The sequence below is a fragment of the Plectropomus leopardus genome, chromosome 18 (assembly GCF_026936395.1).
Source record: "Plectropomus leopardus strain MGB_pleo_1.0 chromosome 18, ASM2693639v1, whole genome shotgun sequence".
Taxonomy (NCBI): domain Eukaryota; kingdom Metazoa; phylum Chordata; class Actinopteri; order Perciformes; family Serranidae; genus Plectropomus; species Plectropomus leopardus.
In genome coordinates, this window is record NC_142193.1 from 17,603,806 (window position 1) to 17,624,847 (window position 21,042).

Below are 21,042 nucleotides of genomic sequence, written 5' to 3' on the forward strand. Positions count from 1 at the left end.
GTAGTGCCTTTCTTTAAATGTAGAAATTAAAACATCTCTACTTAACTGCTACAGATGCAGAAGAGGCCTGATGAGCCCTCAGTTGAACTGGAGGAACTCATTTCAGAACAGAGAACATCTAAACCTGCCAAGCCGTACTCTTACAACCCGCCTCAGAGGAACAACTCCCCCCCTGGGGCCTGCGCCGCTCACCTGTCCCCTTGTTGCCAGTCACCGTCATTACGCCCGCATCCCAAAAGCACCCCGTCTACACCCTGCCCTGCTCCCAGCCCTGCCGCAGCAGCCCCTCATTCACCTGCCATCAGCCCTGCTCCACCTCAGATGCCCAAGGGGGCTGAATCCCAAGACAAGCGAGGAGAGGGACAGCCCCCGCAGGATTACCCACAGTCTCTGGAGCCTGGTAAGCATCAGCAAAAGTGTCTACATGCAAACAAAAATATACAAATGTGCCTCAAAGTTTTCCAGCTGCCTGGATGCATTGAGTTCAGTGGCCTCAGTATGAGCCATATTGATGACATCAGATGGAAGACTGTTTAAGAACATGATTTTTGTAACCGTTAAGGATGCCGCTAGTTACAGATCAGGGCTGGGAAAAATGGCCTCGAAATAATATTGCAATACTTTTAGGCTATATTGCAATGCACAATATAAATATAGGAATATTTTGGAATCTCCTCTAAACTGCTGTGGAATTCTAAAATACTGAACTACTAAATAAAGAACTGTTACGATGAAGTACTGTAGTATACTAAACTAAGAAACAGACTATTGTTACAATAAAGTTAATCAAGTTATGTTATAATGAAGTTAAATAATGTAGTGTTATAAGTGTTAAATAAATTACTGTAAGGGTAATGTTGAATAAAGTACTGTTATAATAAAGCTAAATAAAGTACCATTTAATTCGGTTAAAGTGCTATTTTACTTAATCTAACTTTATTATAACAGTATTTTATTTAACTTAAGTACTTTTATCAGGACGTTTAATAAAGTACTATAAAATTAAATAAAGTACTGTTATAATAAAGTTAAATAAGGTACTGTTATAATAAAGTTCAATTAAGTAGTGTTACAAAAAGTTAAAGCACTGTTATAATAAAGTTAAATCAAGTACTGTATAATAAATTTAGATGGAGTACTTTTATAATTAAGTTAAATAGTGATAAAATAAATAAATAAATAAATTGTTACAGCGGTGTAGTGTGTGTGACGTATCCTATTTCTTCTACTTAAATAAAACAAGGGGCAAAACAAATGGAGTATAATGGATGTTGCCTACCCCTATTATATATGTAAAGCCAAATAATTCAAATAGTATGACAAGAAGGACAGTGAGTTCTAGGATATAGGATCAACTTGAAAATTAGATCAGGTGGTAATTGGAATCGCCACTGTTGTAAATGATCCTTTTTGTCTGCTGGTGTTGTGGTAATATGTGTGGGTGGCTGTGTTGGCAAGCCCCTGATTGACTGAACGGCTCAAAGCTGCAGAAAATGGCTGCCGGCTGAGCTGGGGCTTTCCACTACCGTTACCTCGGTAATGACTGAGAAACACCTCAATAGCGGCCCTTGCCGCTCCTCCACCCCCACAGGCCCCGCACTCTCTTCATCATCATTAATGTCTGGCTAACGGCCGCCGCACGCCAGAGGAATTGTGTCAGGTGCTCTGATAAACCAAAGCCTGGCTCACTTCAAATAACACACTCACACAAGGTTGCATGTGGTCCTCTGCCGCTCCTGCTGCTGGGAGATCAAGGCAGAGAGCGTTTCCTATTCCCGGTTTTCATCACTTGTGACCTCAAAGGTAGCGAGGGAATTAAGTTTAGAGTGGGCCTGAGGAAGATTAGCATAAAATGGTGCTTTCTGGTGTATTTCAGCCAAAATATCAGTGTAGTGTATAGTATAATTATGAGACATTTTTGTGAGTTTTATCAGAATTCTTTAGCCAATATTGACAATTGATGGTTTTGTTATCTATATTTCTCAATCTCTGTAGACTTGCCTCCTGGCTACACCTACCCTTCTATTGCCATGGGCTACAGGGGCGGGCCCTCCCCCCAGGATGTTCGACTGGCTGAGCCAGCCGACCTGGAAGCAGTCCAAGCGGAGCCTGCTGAGCATGCTCCCCAGTCGCTCTCAGGCCTGGGGGAGGAGCTAGACTGCCAAGCGGTGGTCAGGTCCCTCTCAGAGCCACTCCCACCAGAGGAAGTGGCACAAGAAGAGGAAGAAAGTGTGGTTGAGAGCATTCTGGAACAGCGGGAGGATGTGGAGGTAGCGGCCGTGACAGCAGCCAACTATGTGCCTGGAGAGAGGGAGGTGGAGGAGCAGGGGCCCGCTGAGGAAGAGGTGCTGGTGTGCCCCCCTGCTAAGAGCCCAGTGTGCGAGGCTGCTTCCTGTCCAGTCCCCCTTTCAGCAGAGGAGCCTGAAAGGCCAGAAACTGTCATCACCTTGGAAGAGGAAGAAGATGATGAGGCGGTGGGTGAGGAGAGCCAGGTGGAGCATGCTCAAAAGGGCAACATGTCTGGAGAGCAGGAGCCAGAGCTGGCCACCATCATCGAGCTCGACCCTGCCTCCCCTGCAGCTCCTCAGCCTCAGTCCTCTGCCTTTGAGGGTGCAAAAGACAGCGAGGCGGCCCCTGATGACGCCTCAGTGGATTTTGCATGTCTTTCCCCCGCCTCAGCTCCCACCCCTAGCCCGAGCCAGGCAACTGTTGCCGTGCCCCACAAACCTCTTGTGCCCTGCTACTGGAGTCTGGAGCTGCTGATTGCCGCTGCCTTCTGCACAGACGTACCTCCATTTCCCTTGTTCCCTCTTAGCACCCCATCAGCTGCACCCTCTCAACCTAACCCGCACCAGGGTATGGAGCTTCTGAGTGAGCTGGCAGATCTGGAGCTGCAGCAGCAAAAGCGCACCTGTGGGAAAAGCCAGGGTGAGGGACAGTGGGTCCTCCATTACTCATACACATTAACACGTGCACAGAAACACATTCATATCAGAAAAATGCACTTCTCTCTTGTAGTTTACCCTCCTTCTCCTCTGTGTCCACTGAGACAAACTCCCACTCCCCCCTCAGGCCTAGCCTCCGTCGCTCTGTGTTCCCTCCCAGATACTCCTCTCTTTCTGCTGGTCTCAAGAGCCTCTGGTGGATTCTAACATGTCCCCAGAGAAGTTGTCTGCAAGCCTGCTTGCCGTTTCTCTTCTTTGGTGTGTTAAAGGCACTTTTATTTTCTAAAAGGCTGTTCTAATGATGCAGAGGCCTCAGGAGAGGGAGAAGAAGCAGGAGGACAGGGCTGAACTACTAGTGAGGGGTGCACACCTCCCTTTCTCGCTCCCTCTCTTTCCCTTCCAGCTTTCCTTAGGGAGCTGTCTCTCTGTCTTTCCATCCCGCCGCTGTTTGATCCACACGTGCGCACAAACACACACACGCCAATACACACTCTTAAACAAAACGGGAGAAAAAAAAAACGAGACGCACCAATTGGCTTCCCTCTCTCTCCCACACACAACACGTTACTGAAAGTTAGTGTGTAATCACAAAAACAGTCGATGTTTTCAGCACCCTGGAGCATTGCCTGGCTAATTAGACCCCATTGTTTTAAAGTGCCTTTAAAAGCTTCCTTGTTTTTCAAAGCGCCATGTTTTTTTTTTATTCATGCAAAAGGATGTTTTGTGTTTACCACAGCATCCTAATGCATTTAACTGCTCCCAAAAGAGGGTTCTATAAAAAGGGTATCATCAACTGATTCCAGAGTCAGTGATGTTGTCTTTGTGATGCGATACTGTTGACAGCTCAAGGAAGTGGCACATGTCGAGTCACAACAATAGTCTTTACCAAAACAAGAAATAAAACAAGTGGGAAGAATCAGTGGTTTTTGTGTTTATATACGTAAAGATGTAAGGCAGTATTATTTTGTAAACAAGTTTTTATGTATCTTCTTGTGTGACTAGACTGCAGCTGGTGATATTCAGATATTTAGCTCAGTCCATTGATGGCAGATAGTCCAGTCAGTGCCACAGGCAGATAGAGCTATATACAGTAGTAGGAGCTTGGCCCAGATGGCCACTGACATAGCAGCATCTGGTGAGTCCACATTGATATGACCTCTGAAACGATACGCTGCCTCTTCCTCATACTGCCTTTATGTGCCAAATATTCCTCAGTTTTTTTTCTTCTTGATTATTTATTCACTATATCACAAGATTACTGCTGAAATAATAAGCCACGTGTGCAAGTGTTGATGCTGAATGTGCGCTTGTAACGGTCACATGCACAAAACCTCTGTTGGTGAGTTTTTTTGAGGAATTTGAAGGGGATAGTTTGTGTCTTTTGAAGCTGTATGAGGTATTCATCCATAGATTGTGTGTCATTGTATTGTATACAGTTGACGTCGGTGGGCACACCCCCAGTGTGGAGAAGCAGGCTGGAGTACCGACATGGAAGCTAAGCAGTGTACTGCTGTGGAGGAGGGCAGCAACAAAACGTATTTCAGCCACCTGAAAAAAATAATACCAGTTAACGTGTATGCTTTATTAGGAATATTTTCACGGCTTTACCTCGCCATCAGACTATGATTTCTATTTGGGAGCTAAAGCTGTTTAATGGCTCTCTTGAAAGCCAGATTCCATTGAGAGAAACAGTAATTTAACATCACTGAACACAGGAGCTTCTGGTCTACAGCTGCCTCGGTCAGTTATTTTGTGACTTCGGTAAATCCGAACTAACATTTGAATGCTTAAATAACACAATGACACAAACAAATGATTTGATCGAGGCAGCTGTTAGAGATCTTACTTTACTGTTTTACTGAGCCGATAGTGCATAGATGGGTAACTGAAGGTAACTGAAGCTGTTACCAGCTCCTGCATTGGGAAGGTTTGTGTGCGGCAAGGTAAAGGGTGAAAATATTTTTGTTGTACTGATTTTTTTAGGTGGCTAAATTATGCTTAATTGCTGCTCCCATCCATAGCAGTACATCGCTGAGTTTCTGTGTCGGATCGCCTGCCTTTTTCTCCAAACTGGGGGCATGATTACAGCCACCTACTGTAGGTATTACACCGACTATGGATACCAAGTACCTCAAATAACCCCTTTTCAATAGACCTGGACTATCGTTTTAAGGAAGTAAGCGCAATACAGTTGTATTGTCTCTAAATCAAGCATGCATGGACACAATATGAACCAAACAATACTTTTGTTCCTGTAACAGAAGAGGAGCTGCTAATGTTTGACCTCCAGAGTCTTGCTACCCTGGCCACAGCACGTGCACTGGAGATAGGCTCCCAAGAAGGCAGCAGCACGGGTTCAGGGCGACCCTTCCCAGCCCGCAGGATCCTTAATTTACGCAGGAAATGCAGCTGGACACCTCGCAATGAACCAGTAAGACTTCAACTAATTCCTCAAAACATTAAGTTCCTAATAAATAATAAATGGTATAATAAATGACTACAATAAAGGGTTTCAGTGTCTTTCATTTACATAAATGAGTAGATAACCAAGGGAAGAATGTGTTTTTCTTCAATTTAAGGATGTTTTTAATGTTAAAAATAACCACTGATGATGTGTACCACAGGTGTGCCCAGCCAAAGGTAGCATGGAAACAATGGACGGTCCTGAGCTTGCAATGCGTGTGAAGTTGGCTGAGCTACAGCGTCGATACAAAGAGAAGCAAAAAGAGCTGGCCAAACTGCAGAGGAAGCACGATCATCAGTGAGTGTGACCCTGTCCTCCTTTCCCTTAAGCTTCTCTCTACCCTCTGCATTCAGACGTTTCCAAAGTAATAAAAAACAAACTCAATTGCTTCTAGTTTTCAGAGTCCTGTCTGTATTGCTTTGCTGCTACAAACGTTTGAGTTTAAATATGTGTAGTATCTCAGACTTCCTCTCCCTCTTCTTGTCTGTTTACATCTGCGTGTGCAAGCAGGAAGGAGGAAACACCTCGAAGCCCAGCGCGAAGAGGGCCGGGGCGGCCGAGGAAGCGGAAACCCACCCTCACCACAGGTCCAGTGTCCTCATCGGAGGGCCAAAGAAAAGTCAAGTGAGTATCACTCAGCCCATCTACGCTGGCTGGCTGTAGTCCAATCCTGCCTGATAAGTCCCTCTGTATCACTGCCACTCAGGGACTGCCTTTCATTGGCATAAACAGGAAACGGGAGAACACACAGCTGAACCATTCAAGGAAGTCCATTTTCTAATCTAATCAACACCGGCGTTAATTGTATAACAGCAGTATGCTAATAAAGTTGTGTGTATGTCTGCTGGTGCACAATATTTTGATATACCTAGAAAACCGCTCACCATCTCATTAGGCTTCAACCCAGCTAATCTTAAACCTCAGTGGCATTACTGTAGTGCATGTCGAGGTTTTGGGGGGGAGCTGGCTGCTGGCTGAGGTGGGAGGCGGGGGATGACAGGCAGAGGATGTAATTAGACTACTGTGAATTCTCCTGTAATCTGTCCCAGCAGCAGGAATGTGACACACCACTGCCATTACAGCCTCATGGGGTCGCCGGGGGTCCAAAGGATAATATGATGGTCAGACAGTCGAGGCACTCAGAGATAAGCTGACATTTAGAGCTCTCACACAACGTCAGCGTTTGTATAAGGAAAAAAATAATAATTAGTGGAAGACAGTGAGCAAAGCAGCCGAATAAAATTAAAGAGTTGGATAGATAACAGAGGATGCCGATTGGAAGATATTCAAGAGACACAGAACCTACTTTATGCTCTTGTCAAAACAGCGGTGCCAGTGCTGTTTGATGGAGGTGCGGAAGTGATAAACCAAAAGGGTCTCGGGGTGAAAGGTTTCCTGTCTGGCGTCAATTAGCCTTGTCATCAGGATTTGGAAAGGCTTAGAGTACTAAATGTCACCTCGCAGCGTTTCCCCCTCTCTTCATCTTCTCTTCGCCCACCTTTTCTCACTATGGTTTCTGGGCAACGGTCCACAGTGTTGCGGCCCCTCTGCAATGTCACCTCCACTCTCCTTCCACCCATGTACCCCTGCCCCCTTGCCAGGCCAGCACTGATCAGAGTGGGGACGCTGATGCTGGGTGACAATGACACCCAAATGAAAGCGTAGTGGGCTGTGGCCCTGCAGCAAAGTGCAAAAGAGGGAGGGTGGGGGGCCGACACGGGGGTGGTTGCGAGTTGAGCCACAGCTCAGGGGCCAGATGCATGAATGATGTGTACGCACAAAAACTGTGGTTATGCCTTTGCCCAAACATAAACATAAACTGGTACTTTGTAAAAGAGGAATGTGCTGTGAGAATGTGCGCACCTCGTGCATTTTTCAGGGCAGGCGTTCAGAGTTTTAGCCGAGATAGCTACAGGTAATATAATAAGAAAGAGATTATATATGTACGTTAAGAGATGGAAAACACTGTCTTAAACCGTTTTATTTTGTTATTTATTTTGCAGCTTACACTATTTTCTGTAAAATGTCAATCAAAGGCACATTTCGAAAGATAATCTAAAATTATTGATGAGTGACATGATGTGATACATTTCAGCATTATTTTTAACTTCCCTTTTAGTGATTGTTTAATTTTATCACGTGGAGCCTTTTTTAAAAGTCAGTTTCCACAATGAATGAATCATTGATAGTCTGTCTGATATTTTATTATACTGACAATCGAGATTTCACCGGGACAATGATTTGCGGAAATGTGATGAATGGGTGGTATGGACGCTACAAATATCCGCAGCCATGCATAATGACAATTGCTGCAGCAACACAGTCAGTGAAATTGCACTTTCTTTACTGGATTTCGCACTGACAGGTTTAACGAATGGTGGAGGGGGACATGTGTCAATATGCAAAGGGATCTTTAAGGGCGTTTCTACAGCCAGTTATGGTAAACTGTGGGTGTGGAAATGAGGCTCTTGCCCATGCACCCAGTGGCACGATGTTTGAGATTTATTAAACAGAATCTATGGTGCACACTTTATAAATCTGAGGATAAGAATGTGTATGCACATTTCTCCCTCTGCACGTACACACAGTTTTAGTCGTACAAGTACTTCAAGGCAGCCAGGGCGCTTTTGTCTCTGTGGATGTGTGTGTACAATGCAGTAGAGAATGACATGACATATCTGAACAAGGAAAAGGCTGGCTGGGGACTGATTAGCCTCATGTTGCGTTACATGGCAGGGTTATGTAAAAGCATGCACTGCACCTGCCACTCATGCCTCTACAAGATGCTGACGCTTGGGTGCTATGATGGAGGGCAGTGGGTCAGTGGGTAACAGCCCAGCCTTTTAGCATCTCCCTCCTTATTTCGCTTGAACCACAGGGAGTGTGTGTGGTGGTGTTTCAGTGAGTGATACACTTAAGCCTCCCTGCCTTCACATTCTATGCATCTGTGCAATTAGGTATGGCTGCAGCTGTGTGCTTATGAGCGTTCATGCAGGCATTGTTTGTTTTTGTGCGTGCCTTGGTTTTTCCTGTGCGTAGAGCGCCTCGGTCCTTTGTGGTGCTGCTTTGATTGGAGAGAAGGCTGGAGAGAGCTACTGCTAGCCAGCAAACCCTGCTAATCAATTCTGTTTAATTAGTCACTGTACGCTCAGCTCCACCAGCCCCCCCGCTGAGGGGAGGGACTCTGTCATATTGTGTTTGTCAGCAGAGGAAGGCGCGGCATGGCGGGATCTGCCTCACAGGGACAACTCACACTTCCCTGCCACCTCTGTCACTCTCTTGTCAGTCAGCGGGCCGACAGTCCCACTGGCCGACAATGGCCTCCGTTCTGTCACAGATGCACACTGACACACACACGTGCATGCACTCACACACACACACACACACACACACACACACACACACACACACACACACACACACACACACATTTGATTGCAAACAATGAACAATGCAGCAACATTCTCTGAAATTTCTCTTACATTTTCTCTTAATTTTCTAGAAAGCAACAATATAAGAGAAGTCACCTCCAGATGCATCAAATGTTCCTAATCATCCAAATCTGCTCTAACTAGGAGTGATCAATGCTGAATCCAACTTGATCATAATTCATCTGTTACCTAGATAGTTAGTTTGATTAGTTAGTTTGATTTTATGATATTCATGCATTTCCTCAAACAACAATTTATTTTTCCTTGCACTTGGAAACAATTTGTAAACTGTAAAAACAAATTTTTCTCTTATCTTGGTGAGAGAGCCCTTGACCACTCGTAAAATTTTCTTTTACCCTAAGAGGGGAGCAAAAGTAAGAAAACATTGATGAATCCCGAAAATCAATGAGCACTAACAAAATAGAACAAAAATTAGAGATTGTTTTTTTCCACGAGGCCCAATGTGTAGTTACAGAACACTACAATACACAGACAAAGAACTAACACGAAATGTGCTTTATTTATCTACTTCACATTTCAACTCTGCTGTGAATGTGACCGATTTCCGAGGCTGCATGCACATGAGGAGAGGGGAAGTTAATCTTTTGTTTGAGCATGGCCTGGCTCACGTCGGTGTGGTCTACGGGCAGGCTTCCAGAGGGAAATTCAAGGGCATTTGGAGTGGTTGGCCTGTGATGCTGCTCAGTGTAGGGGAAAGAGTGTGCCACAGTGATATGAAAATGCAACTGGAGAGCTATGATATTCGCTCAGAACAATAGAGCCGCATACAAATGCAATGCCTTCCAACCATTCAGTGTATCTTTCAAAGCTACGCAGCGCTTCACAGGCTGCAGACACTCCCTAGATAAAGTGTTAAGGCTTCTTATGCCACACTGCCCTCAAACAATCCCAGGTTCCTTGTTAGATCCCAATTTTTTTCAAGTATGTGGTTCAGACACTGGGCTCTCCATGTCCTTTTTTGTCATTCTCCTCATCAGACACAGAAAGGAGACTTATTAGATCCCACAGTGAGGTGACTCAACTCTGTTTTCCCCTGTGATGTCCTACCCCCTCTTTTTCTTTCAAACCACCGCCATTCTTCTCTAATGAATGCCTCTCCCTTGTTTTGACTGGCAGGTCGATGGGGGCGGGGCTTGCACTGTCGCCTGAGGACCTAGGAGGGGGCGGAGACAGCCAGAGAAGGAAGAAGAGGCTGTCCAGTCGAGGCTTTGAGCGACTCAGCAGCACACAGGTCAGGGTCCCCTTGTCCTCGTCCCTTTTGTCCTCTGTGCAACTAGAAATGAAAGAGGCCACTCTTTGTTTCTTTGCGTTTGATATATTCCTTTGTTGCACACTATTTCTAATTAGGTGCTACCCTCAGGAGTCAAATCCTCTGCTCTCCATATTAATATCTTTATCATTGGGGCTTCTCGTCTTCCTTTTTCTTCTCTGTGTGCGAGCAAACGAGAGCCCTCTCCCTCTGACGTTCTGATGCTTTTCCGTGGCTGCTGTGACCAAGAGTGTAACTGGCTCTCTCCCTCTCTCATCTCTCTCTGTTGCAGCAGATAAAAGCACAGGGCTGCAGAAAAAGCAGCCTTCACAGCATAGCCGGCTCCAAGCTGGCCGATGATGTGACTCAGCTCAAACAGAAAGCCCAGGGTAAAAAGATTCTCTCAGGGACGGGCTCCAGGGACAAGGAGGTTTCGCCCTGCAACTCCAACCCCAAGCATGGACACAGAGGCCAGGGCACGAGCAAAGCAGAGTCCAGGCGAGAGTCTGGGGGACAAAGTGACACAGGTAGACACTGGTCTACAGTCTTTTGCCTTCTACTGTTTTGTTTTAATAACAGTGTTCCCGCAAATTCTTAAAAAATCTTAAAAGGCATTGGATTCATTAATCTAAAAATAAGGCCTTAGCTGGTATGAAATTGACTTAAATTAGTCTTTCAAAAATCTCCAAAATGCTCAGACATGGGAAGTAGGATTTTATGAATACTCATTTTTCTGACATTACATATTGAAATCGTAAAATATTTGGTAACATCTTTTCTTTTGTTAATTGATTTAATAAATTCATTTTCTTAAACTTGTGGGAATCCAAGCAGTGGAATTTCAATGTTCACAGTAAAAAAACACAAAATCACCAAGAAAACTTTCCAGAAATGCCAGATATTTCCCACTTCTGTTGGTAATCCAAATACATACTTTTATAAAAATGAAATGTGTTCATTGTCTTCCATGTGTTTCATTCTAAAAGGTTTTTTTTAAACATTTAATCTGAAATAAAGTTTTCACAGGACAAAAAAGTCATGTTTATGATACAATAAACATTTGTGCAAAATAAAATTGTCCCTCTTCAAATTTGGTTTTTAGAAAATTGGTCCTAATTTGATTCCAAGTGGCAGTAAAAAAAGGTCTTAAAAAGTCTCAAATCTATCTTGCCTTAAGCTGCAGGAACCCTGAATAAGCACAGTGCTGTTTTCACTTTCACGCTGTTGAATCCCTGAAGTCCCATTCGTAACCTAGATTTGTGATTGGTTTTATAAACTTTCCAGGAGCCAGTGTGGACAGTGGCCCCCAAGAGAACTGGACCGGACTGGTGCGTCGTGGACGTAAAAAGGTATCCACCACCCTGACGCAGGGTTCCTCCCGTCTGAGTCAACCCAGAGCAAGGGTTCTCCGTGGACAGAGACCGGAGGCAATGGAGGACGGAGAAAGCTCCCCTGCAGAGAGTGACTCCTCTGATCAAGGTGAGACACTGAGACATGTGCAGTGACGGGTAAAGAAACCGATCACAGCAACACAACATGGCTCATTGGTTAACTGTCCTCTCACAGCAAAAAAAAAAAAAAAAAAAAAGCTGGATGTGAATTCTGGACCTTACTCTTTCTGAAACAACTTCTAACTGGCTGGCTGGCAATGAAAGTTTTAACTGTTTTGATGGAGCAACTCTATAAACATTCAACCTGTTTCAAGTTAAAAATAAAGAAACAACCCCCTACATGGGCCACATTCACAATAACACGTTTTTATTTTAAAACAAAAATGATCCCCAAACACACAAGAATTTCGGCACTATTTCATAAATAATCTCCATACATATTAACTCTATAAATGCAAAAAAAAAAGGTAAGGTATGCAGGGCATGCACATGCCTGTGTCTTCTCTGCAGTTGGTTCCTTTGTTACAGAACATCACATAGATGGCAAAATGTAAGACCAGGATTTCTTTGCGTGGACTGCTGAAAAGATGCAATTGTTACTGAAAGTAGCACATCAGTGGTCAAGGTGGCAGAGGATTGACTGGAAGTCATTCCAAAGCAAATATGGTGAAATATTAGAGCAGGGGCATTATCCATAGCTGGAAGAAGCCATGGCAAAGGGAAATGAGTATCAATAACCACAAAAGAAGAATGACTTCTCACAAGTTATATAGTCGCTGTAGTAGCTTTAATGTTTTCGATTGACTCTTGACTGAAATGACCCAATCAGTTAGTGAACACGGGTGACAGCATCTCGCTTTCAAAAGTCTTCCATCTATGCCAAAACATAACCCAGATAAAATAAATCTAGATAAAATAGGGTCAGCAGCATTTTCAAAGGTCTCAGTTTAAGAGGTTCCAAATCACAGAGTAGTGTGGATGCTTGACATAAATGTATCAATAGTTATTTGTTATAAAACAAAAACACATTAGTGTGGATGTAGCTGTTGTGTCACTTTGAATCAGGTATTCTCTTAAGTCCAACGTGCCTTTTGTGAATTTGTAAATCACTTTAAAAGCAATCCGAGGCGACTTAATTGGTGTTGATAAATGTCTTGTAACAGACAGGGGTGTGCAGGGACATTCAACACCTCGGTGATAGGCCTCGTTGGCCAGTCTGGGCTAGATGTGCAGCCACAGCTGCAGACACTTGCCTGTGAGAGGCTTTGACAGCCCTGGAGACTAACAGACTGGGTCAAAGAGCTGCTTGAGAAAGTGCAGTGACAAATACACACACATACACACACAAAGTCACTCCTACTCTCCCTTACAGATTAGCTGTGTAGCATGTGGGTTCACACCAGGAAATACCACAGAGGCAAAGCACTTCATACATCATTTCTATGAACAGTTAAACTATTTACTTAAATGCTAATGAAGTGCCTGTGAAATGATGAGGGGAAGTTAAATAACTTAAGTCAGTAATGACTTAAAGAGATGGAATTGATAAGCCATGTAAGTTCATAAAATCCACCTAATAGTTGCATCTCTATGCTGTATTGTTTCCATCTCCATTAGAAGATGAAGAAGAGGAAGGCAGTTATGATACTGATGAGGGTCAAGACTACAAAGCCCAACTCCCCAGAGACATCACTTCCAGCTCCTCTGTGACAGGTCCGAGTCCCTCGTCTGTTGTAAAACTGGAGGCCAATCAGAAAGCCAGGAACAAAAAACAGAGACAGGAACTTTATGGTAAGACTGTCCTTTGAACCGGATTCATAAGTCAACAAAGCTGCCCCACATCTTCATGGGAAGCATCTGTTTTGTGTTTCTCCTCCTGGGTTGTTAGCTTGGTCTAAAGCTGTTTCTGTAATTGAACTGTACAGGCTCCCAAAGTCTGCCTGGAGCAGATGGTGAGGTCAAAGTGAGGAAGCCCCCCTGTAGGCTGGGCCTGGCCACTGCAGTTAAAAACCGCCATGAAGATCACCGGCCCGAAGGGGTTAGAAGGCCATGTGGACCCAGGTCGAAGGAGCCTCGGTGGGGCAACCTTGGGACCAGAGGTAACCGCTTCCGGAGGAGCATGGGACTGGCCACCTTTCCGACCACCAGCGAGAGGCTAAAGAGGGCGACCCGCAAGAGCACCATGTTGAGGGGAGCAATTAATAAGGTCAGCAGAAAGTATTTAGATAAATATGAATGTTATAGCTCAACTTTGTTCCCTCAAATTAATTATTCATACCCTCAAAGGTCTTGAATCATGCAAACTATTCTGCACATAAATTATTGCCTGATATCAGACAGAATTGTCAACTTGCACCTCGCTTCACCCAGTTTTCATCTTCAGTTGGACAATGTGTCCACTCCAACTGATTTCCATGGGGAGGAGGGTTCAGTTTTTCCTAACCAATCACTAGACACCAACGTATCTGCCTGAATCTACCGTCATAAGTCCATGCTGATGTGTAACCATGCCCACCTTCCTGTTTTGCTGGGGTTTTAAGATTGAAGTGGAGCATAACCAGATTGTGAGAAAATCAGTTCCTGGGGCATTTTGAATCTCTTTGTGGTCATTTGAGTCTCTTTGTAGTCATTTTGAGCGTCTTTGTAGTTGCTTTGCTTCTTTGTGTTTTTTTTATCACTGGTCATTTTTTTTTATCACTGGTCATTTTGTATCTCTTTGTTGTCATTTTTTGTCTCTTTGTGGCACTACCAAGTCTTTTTGTAGTTGCTTTGTGTTTCTGTAGTCTTTATGTATCTCTTTGTAGACATTTCGTGATACTTTGTAGTCATTTTGAGCGTCTTTGTAGTTGCTCTGCATCTCTGTTATCAATCTGTATAGATAGCGGGTTGGAAAAAAAAAAAGGTTGTTGAAAAAAAGCATAGTATAGCGTTTCCAAAAAATGTAAAATGTCATTAATAGTACATAGAAAACAAAAAAATCATGGTACAGAATTTTTTTAAAAAAACAGTTAAGAAAGAAAAACAGTTAAAAAAGTCATAGTTGTATGTAAAGGTCCTATGTTGATAAAAAATGATAGTATAACGTGCCGAAAAAAAGTCACAGTATAGAATGTTGGGGAAAACAATTCGTATAGGGTTCCCACACACTACTTGACCACGCTTGAGAACGGCATTAGTCCTCTCGTGGTGCCCTCTTTTCATTTTTTATTTTAACCGAGAAACTGCTGTTTAACGTCATAATGCCAGACAAATCAGTCAACTCACACTCGACGGCGTAGATGGATTAAAGGTCTGGACTCAGGCAATATAAATAATTATCCTTGATCGTTCATGTGCACAAACTTGTCCACCCATTCCTGCTTCCCTTGAACTGCCTGGGACCATAATCATTGTTTGTGGAGATGTGTCACCCTGTCAACACTCACCCCTTCTACCTTCATGTCCACATCAACAGAGGAGAAGCTGCTGGTCAGTTGGGGCGCCATCCTCACAGAGCGAGGAGGGCAGCAGGGGACGGAGGAGCAAGGACCAACAGGTACCAGACTCCGTCAAAAAGCATGAAATTCTCACTCAGGAAACCAGGCCCAGGCACATGCATAACCAAAAAATGTCTTTAAACATTCTATTAACAATTCTGGTGATGTCTTACTGTCCTAGATTTCTCACCCTGAGGACAGTTACTGTAGAACTATTAAAAGTACTTAGCACATTACCCATAGCCCAACCTCCTGCTGAGTAATCTTAGGGGAGGAGAGGATGGAAGAGGAGATGTGGGAAGGGGGGGGTGGCTCACACCTTCTGCTGTGACAGAGTGAAAAAATGGCTACTGGAAGGAGATAGTACAGGCTCTGTGAAGCCCCCTGTGGTTAATTGCTACTTTGAGTAGCATGTTAAACAATTTCTTCTTTCTTCTATCACACTTTCTGTCGCCACATTTATTTTTTTATTCATCCCTGCATCCATTTATTCTTCTGTGCGTCCCGTCTGTTATGTTTTACAGCCAAAGGGACGAGCAGTGAGTCGGCTGCTGGAGAGCTTTGCGGCCGATGAGGGCTTTCAGATGGATGGCAGCAGCTTCTCAGAAGAAGAGGAGGACAGCAGCCGCTCGTACAGCAACAAAAGCCCCGAAGGTTAAAGACAACACCGCATATCTCGCAACAATGTTCCAACCAGCAGGTTTCGGTGACGTAATGAAATATTAAGGTTGATGTTTACTTCTTCCTTTTGCAGTTCCCAATTGCGTCCTAACCAAAGAACTATTAACTGATGGGCTGAAGGTGCTGATCTCCAAGGAGGATGAGCTTCTATATGCTGCCAGAGTCCACACACTGGAGCTCCCAGACATGTAAGCACACCTGCAGTAGTTCAAGTGATGAGTCTGTGTGAGAATCCACATGCTCTTTGCTATGTTGATACCTTTAATAAACACTTAACCCCAAATGACCATTTGTATATCAATTTTCTCATCCTGTGTTACAACAAATTTGTAAAGAAAAGCAGTTGTTTTTCTGATGAATTGAAGTGATAGATGGCCGTAACAGCAGCAAAACTTTATTAAAACATCAGTTTAAATATTCTCATACAACTCGTGCAATCGAATTCTTGTTCATCCATGCTCAGTACTTCCTGAGAAAACAGCCCTTTCTGCTTGAGAACTGAACTCCATTGACAAAAAAAGTAATTTTACCTCACAGGAGCTGCTGGTCTACCGCTGCCTAAATCCATAAATTAGTTTGTGTATTTGTGACTGTGTTTTAAAGGGTTATTTCAGATTCAGCAAAGTTACACAGTGACACAAACTACCGATCAAAGCAGCAATAAACCAGCACCTCCCGTGTTCGAGGTAAAATTACTGTTTATGTCAGTGGAGTTTGGCTTTGAAGAGAGCATAAATAAGTTTCAATTTCTGTTCAGATTCCAGTCGCAAAGGACTTATCGGGAAGTACTGAGCACATGACGGGATAAATGAGACTTGGATTAAACTGAAGGTGTTGCGTAAGAGTTTATAAACAAATTTTTTGATTTGTATACCTGGACCCCTATAGCTTCAACTGATCAAGAACTTTCTACATTTCTGGATTCTTCGCTCAGGGGGAAGATGCAGAATAACACTAGGCGATTAAATGATATAAAAATGGTGATTTGGGGGTGAAGTATTCCTTTAATCATGCTATTTCATTTATTAAGGGGGCTAATGTTGAAATTGAAGTAAGGATGATGCAATTAACAGACTCAGATTACTTCAGTCCCATGTTTACACCTATTTGTCACAGTTCATTCTGTATGTGCTAGCCCTCCACAAAGTGACATTTTTATGTAGAAGTAGCAGGAAATCAAATAATTTAATTAACCTTTAGGCTGACACATCCTTACAGATATCAATACACCATAAAATAAATCATGCTTACAAGGTTTATTGAAGTAGGCATCTCTAAGATCACAAAAAGAGGAATTAAGCATGAGGGGAATAGAAGTTATCACCAGTATCCCATGTTTTTGCCTCGGTTTATCTCTTTATGTCTTTCTTCCTTACCTTACAAACTCCACATCGTCCCATACCAAGCTCTGAGTATCAATACGGCTCCTCCAGCTCAGGCAGCAAAAAGATGCTTTAACAACAGCAGAGTGGGTGTAACATATGACATGGGAGCCAGGCAAGCATAATACAAGCATCTGAAAATATCTTTTTCTTCTCTCTCTGTGGTGCTGTTTTCTCTAGCTTCAGCATTGTTATCTACGGTGAAAGAGGAAACCGCCCAAGAATCTATTCATTGGAGCAGCTGCTGCAGGAAGCTGTAAGTTCACCGTGCTGCACTGACACACTCTTTGTTACAGGAAAAACCATCACTTGTTTGGTCGTCTGGGTCACTCAACACTTCTATTTCTCTTAAACATCCTTCTCACCCTCTGCAATTCTCTGTGGCCTTCCAGCCTCTCTGTAGTGCTGCCAGTCCCTTCGTTTTCTTTCTTTCAACCTACCTTGACAGTCTCTCGGGGTCATTGAGGCCATCTAAACCTCGTAAATGCATATAAACATATGGGAGACAGGATCTTTGTGTTTGTGTGTGTGTGTGTGAGTGCGGTTGTCCGTTAAACCCAGCTCTGTGTGTGGGTGGGATAATCCCGCTAACACCTGAATCCATTCACATTTTGGAGTTTAAATGGAAGATGACGTGAACGTCACATCCCTACTGCTGACAAAGTAGCAGATTTCTTTAAACGCTCAGACTGACAAAGATACAGTGATGTAGCGTTGGAAGAGAAGCTAGCAACGTAAAAGGATGATCCGCAAGTGTACGGCCGTCCAGCTTTTATAGGACATATATCCATACCTCACAATAAAATTGCTCACCCCTTAAGTTTTTTAATTGCACCTGGGATGGTTACGATTTATCTTTTACCTAAACCACAAGATCATTTAGATTTGTAATTCTCACTCATGTTAAGATACAAGTAGAGTTTGCGTAAGTCATCCATGTAATGAGACACATTTATACAAACCACAGCACATTCTTGGCTGCTGTTCATTTGCATTTAGGTAACGTGCTTCCTGGTGTGCTTTGCATCCTGAATGGAGTTTTAAGTGTACCGAAGCAGGTGACCTTTTTTCCCCGATTTGTTTTTTCACTGAGAAGATGCTGGGTCACTTGAAACATAGCTGTCACACCCACATTTTCTCCAACTGTGGACATAAGTTTTCACTATTGCCAAACAGGACAGAGGAGGTTGTGTTGCACACAATGGAGCAGAGTTTACTGGCATGATTGTGCCTTGGATTAATGGCTTCTGTTGTCATTCTAATACAGGGAATGAAGAGCTGCCAAAAGGGCATGATCACTGTGCTTGGACCTAATTTAAACTAGTTTTGTGATCATATGTCATCTAAATCATATAAATCTTATTGTGATATGGGAATTATCACGGCTCTGCACAAATTATAGACTGTGTGACTGGATTTCCTGTTTGTTCTGCTGAAGTGCAGCATGTTTGGAATTTGAGCTATTTGCTTCTTTTTGAAAAGACAGGCACATTTTGACTGAAAGCTGTGAGGAATTACTTTTTAATTAAAGCTGGATAAAATATTAAGTAAATCTTGTGAGTACATTTAAAATGCTGCGTTTTTTTCTAATCTCTTGAGAAACGTTTTTAAAGTTAACTGAAATTAATACATTACAGGAGCATATAATTCAATTATACCTACTCAAACAGACCAAAATTGTATGTATTGTAACACACTATTAGTTTTTTCTTGTTTGTTCCTTGAGGTACAAATCCCTGCCTGCGTCCAGACCTTGAAATCTGCCCACTTTGAAATTAAAGACATCAAAGATAAAAAAGTAAAAGATAACAACAATGGCAACTGTTATAGACGAGATAGACTCAGATTCAGATTTCCTTGTCATTAGTCATATTTATTATGCACTTCCATACGTAAATAAAAATGGCATTGTGTTTCCCCAAAAAGACGAGAAAAAACAAATCAGTACAAGTAAATAAAAGCAAAATTAAAATCTATAAAGAGCATTGTTGCAGAGACATGAAAAGGCCCTTTAAGCATCCATAAAGTGCATAGTGTTTTGTGTTTTGTCCACTAATAGCACTACATGCGCGTGCCTGAGTCTCAGGGATGGAAGAGGCTGTTCTAAATTGACGTCTTCTCAATTATTGCCCAAAATAGTTTGTTTTACTTCGCTTCAGTCCTTTTTTAAAACCCTGGCAAAACCAGTTTATTGGCATGGCTAAACATCACTGTGGACTTAAAATGATGTTAGACTCAGGCAGTTATATTGGTGATCGGTTAGGCAAAATCGATTCCCCGTCGCCAACAAAAATCAGTCAGAGTGAACGCAATGTCAGTGTGAAAATGGAAATTGGCTGTAGAAAGTTGTCAATTATGTCTGACATCGGGTGACACAGATACAAAAGTCCATTTAATTTCTGACCTCCTCTTTATCCATTTAAGCTCACTCATACCGATTCTCCCGGCAGTTTTACACAAAGCACTTCTGGCAACTTTAGTCTTATTTAAACACTCATCAGATAGCAGCTGATCCTAATTATGCCACACTTCCACTTTCTTGTCTTTTAAATTAGTCCCAAAGCCATTTTTTTGACTCTGACACCAATGCCCCGATTTTCACCGTTCTCCTTTTCCCTCCCCCCGTGCAAACACACACACACATACACACACACAGACAAACCCACATCCACACCTCATCAGTCAAAGGGTCCCTCGCCATGGCAACAGTAAATGAAAGCAACCTGAAAGAGCCCCCAGTGAGTGGCGGATGCTGGGGCTGCCTGCATTGTTGGAGGGAGGATCTGGCAACCTGCAATCACAAGCCCTCTATTCAGGCCCTCTTTAGTATTACTCAGCAAGTCAGGATTTACTGCATCATGGCTTCCGTTCTTTTCAGCCCTGACTGGCACATTGGCATGAGATAAGTGCCGCTTGGAAACGTGGCACAGTGGCTGCCCATGCACAATGCTCTATGGCTCTCACACTGTCGGTGTGTGTGTGTGTGTGTGTGTGTGTGTGTGTGTGTGTGTGTGTGTATGCATGCATGCATGTCTGTTTGTGTGCAGCCTGTAATGAATCTTAATTATGTTTTGGTCTGGCCTTCAGGTCCTGGATGTACGGCCAGAGTCGGAGACTGTGCTCACTGAAGGAACCAGGGTGTGCGCTTACTGGAGCGAACGGTCACGCTGCTTATACCCAGGCTACGTTCGCAGAGGTGAGACATTAACTTCTTCTATCTCTGTTTTCCTGTGTATCCTGTGTATCTTCAAGGACATATTTAGTTGCATGTTGATTTTATTTTTAGCATTTGCTAATTTTTCTGCCTAAACAATGAATTGCTTGTTTGTCTCTTGCAGGTGGTTCATCTGATGAAGGGAAACAAGGGGGAGTGATGGTAGAGTTTGATGATGGAGACCGAGGGAAGATCTCTCTCCAAAACATCCGCCTTCTGCCTCCAGGATACCAGATTCACTGTGGGTGTCTTCTCTCTGTGTTACTGTGAATTTTCTCTGTAATGTTGCACTGTGTTGTCTACCTGTAAGTAAACGCTAACAATCATCTTCCCCTTATCCTTTAGGTGGGGAGCCATCTCCTGCCCTGCTGTTACCCAGCGAGACAACCGCCAAGAGAAGTTCTAGTCTGGAGCAGGCCCCTATCAGTGACAGACCCTCTGACAGACTCAGTACTTTCACAAACAGCCAAACAACTGTTCACAAAAGAAGACCGGGTAAGAATTATCCCTCAAATGCTTAATTTCACCTTAAATTACCAAGAAGATGTAAAGTATGGTACCATGTCACACTAGACAAAAACAAAAGAAATACCCCCCCCGAACAAGTTTGGTTCTACAGCAAGCTCTGTGCATGGAGGTGAGCCCAACTACGTACATCTAGTTGGTATCGCTCCACCTCCTGCACCAGTTCCAGCTCCTTCCCCACCAGAGAGGTGACGTTCCACATCCTCAGAGCTAGTATTTGAAGCCAAGGGTCAGCACTCCTGGGACCATGCCCCTGCCTGGCA

At 43.4% G+C, this 21,042-nt stretch overlaps 1 protein-coding gene across 12 annotated transcripts in view; it reads left to right on the top strand.

Moving 5' to 3' along the window:
• bahcc1a (BAH domain and coiled-coil containing 1a) overlaps nucleotides 1-21,042 on the top strand; it is a 115,530-nt gene that overhangs the window by 83,339 nt on the left and 11,149 nt on the right. For 10 of the 12 annotated variants that reach the window (XM_088091094.1, XM_088091093.1, XM_088091086.1 and 7 more), the window contains 17 exons: nucleotides 55-400; nucleotides 1,996-2,928; nucleotides 5,207-5,376; nucleotides 5,570-5,706; nucleotides 5,920-6,033; nucleotides 9,978-10,092; nucleotides 10,403-10,637; nucleotides 11,395-11,589; nucleotides 13,119-13,292; nucleotides 13,427-13,707; nucleotides 14,956-15,036; nucleotides 15,502-15,631; nucleotides 15,732-15,846; nucleotides 17,221-17,296; nucleotides 20,128-20,236; nucleotides 20,379-20,495; nucleotides 20,600-20,749. In XM_088091094.1, coding sequence (XP_087947220.1) covers nucleotides 55-400; nucleotides 1,996-2,928; nucleotides 5,207-5,376; nucleotides 5,570-5,706; nucleotides 5,920-6,033; nucleotides 9,978-10,092; nucleotides 10,403-10,637; nucleotides 11,395-11,589; nucleotides 13,119-13,292; nucleotides 13,427-13,707; nucleotides 14,956-15,036; nucleotides 15,502-15,631; nucleotides 15,732-15,846; nucleotides 17,221-17,296; nucleotides 20,128-20,236; nucleotides 20,379-20,495; nucleotides 20,600-20,749 — 3,478 coding nt within the window. The remainder of the gene's footprint in view (nucleotides 1-54; nucleotides 401-1,995; nucleotides 2,929-5,206; nucleotides 5,377-5,569; nucleotides 5,707-5,919; nucleotides 6,034-9,977; nucleotides 10,093-10,402; nucleotides 10,638-11,394; nucleotides 11,590-13,118; nucleotides 13,293-13,426; nucleotides 13,708-14,955; nucleotides 15,037-15,501; nucleotides 15,632-15,731; nucleotides 15,847-17,220; nucleotides 17,297-20,127; nucleotides 20,237-20,378; nucleotides 20,496-20,599; nucleotides 20,750-21,042) is intronic. The other 2 variants (XM_088091095.1, XM_088091092.1) reach the window with 2 other exon arrangements.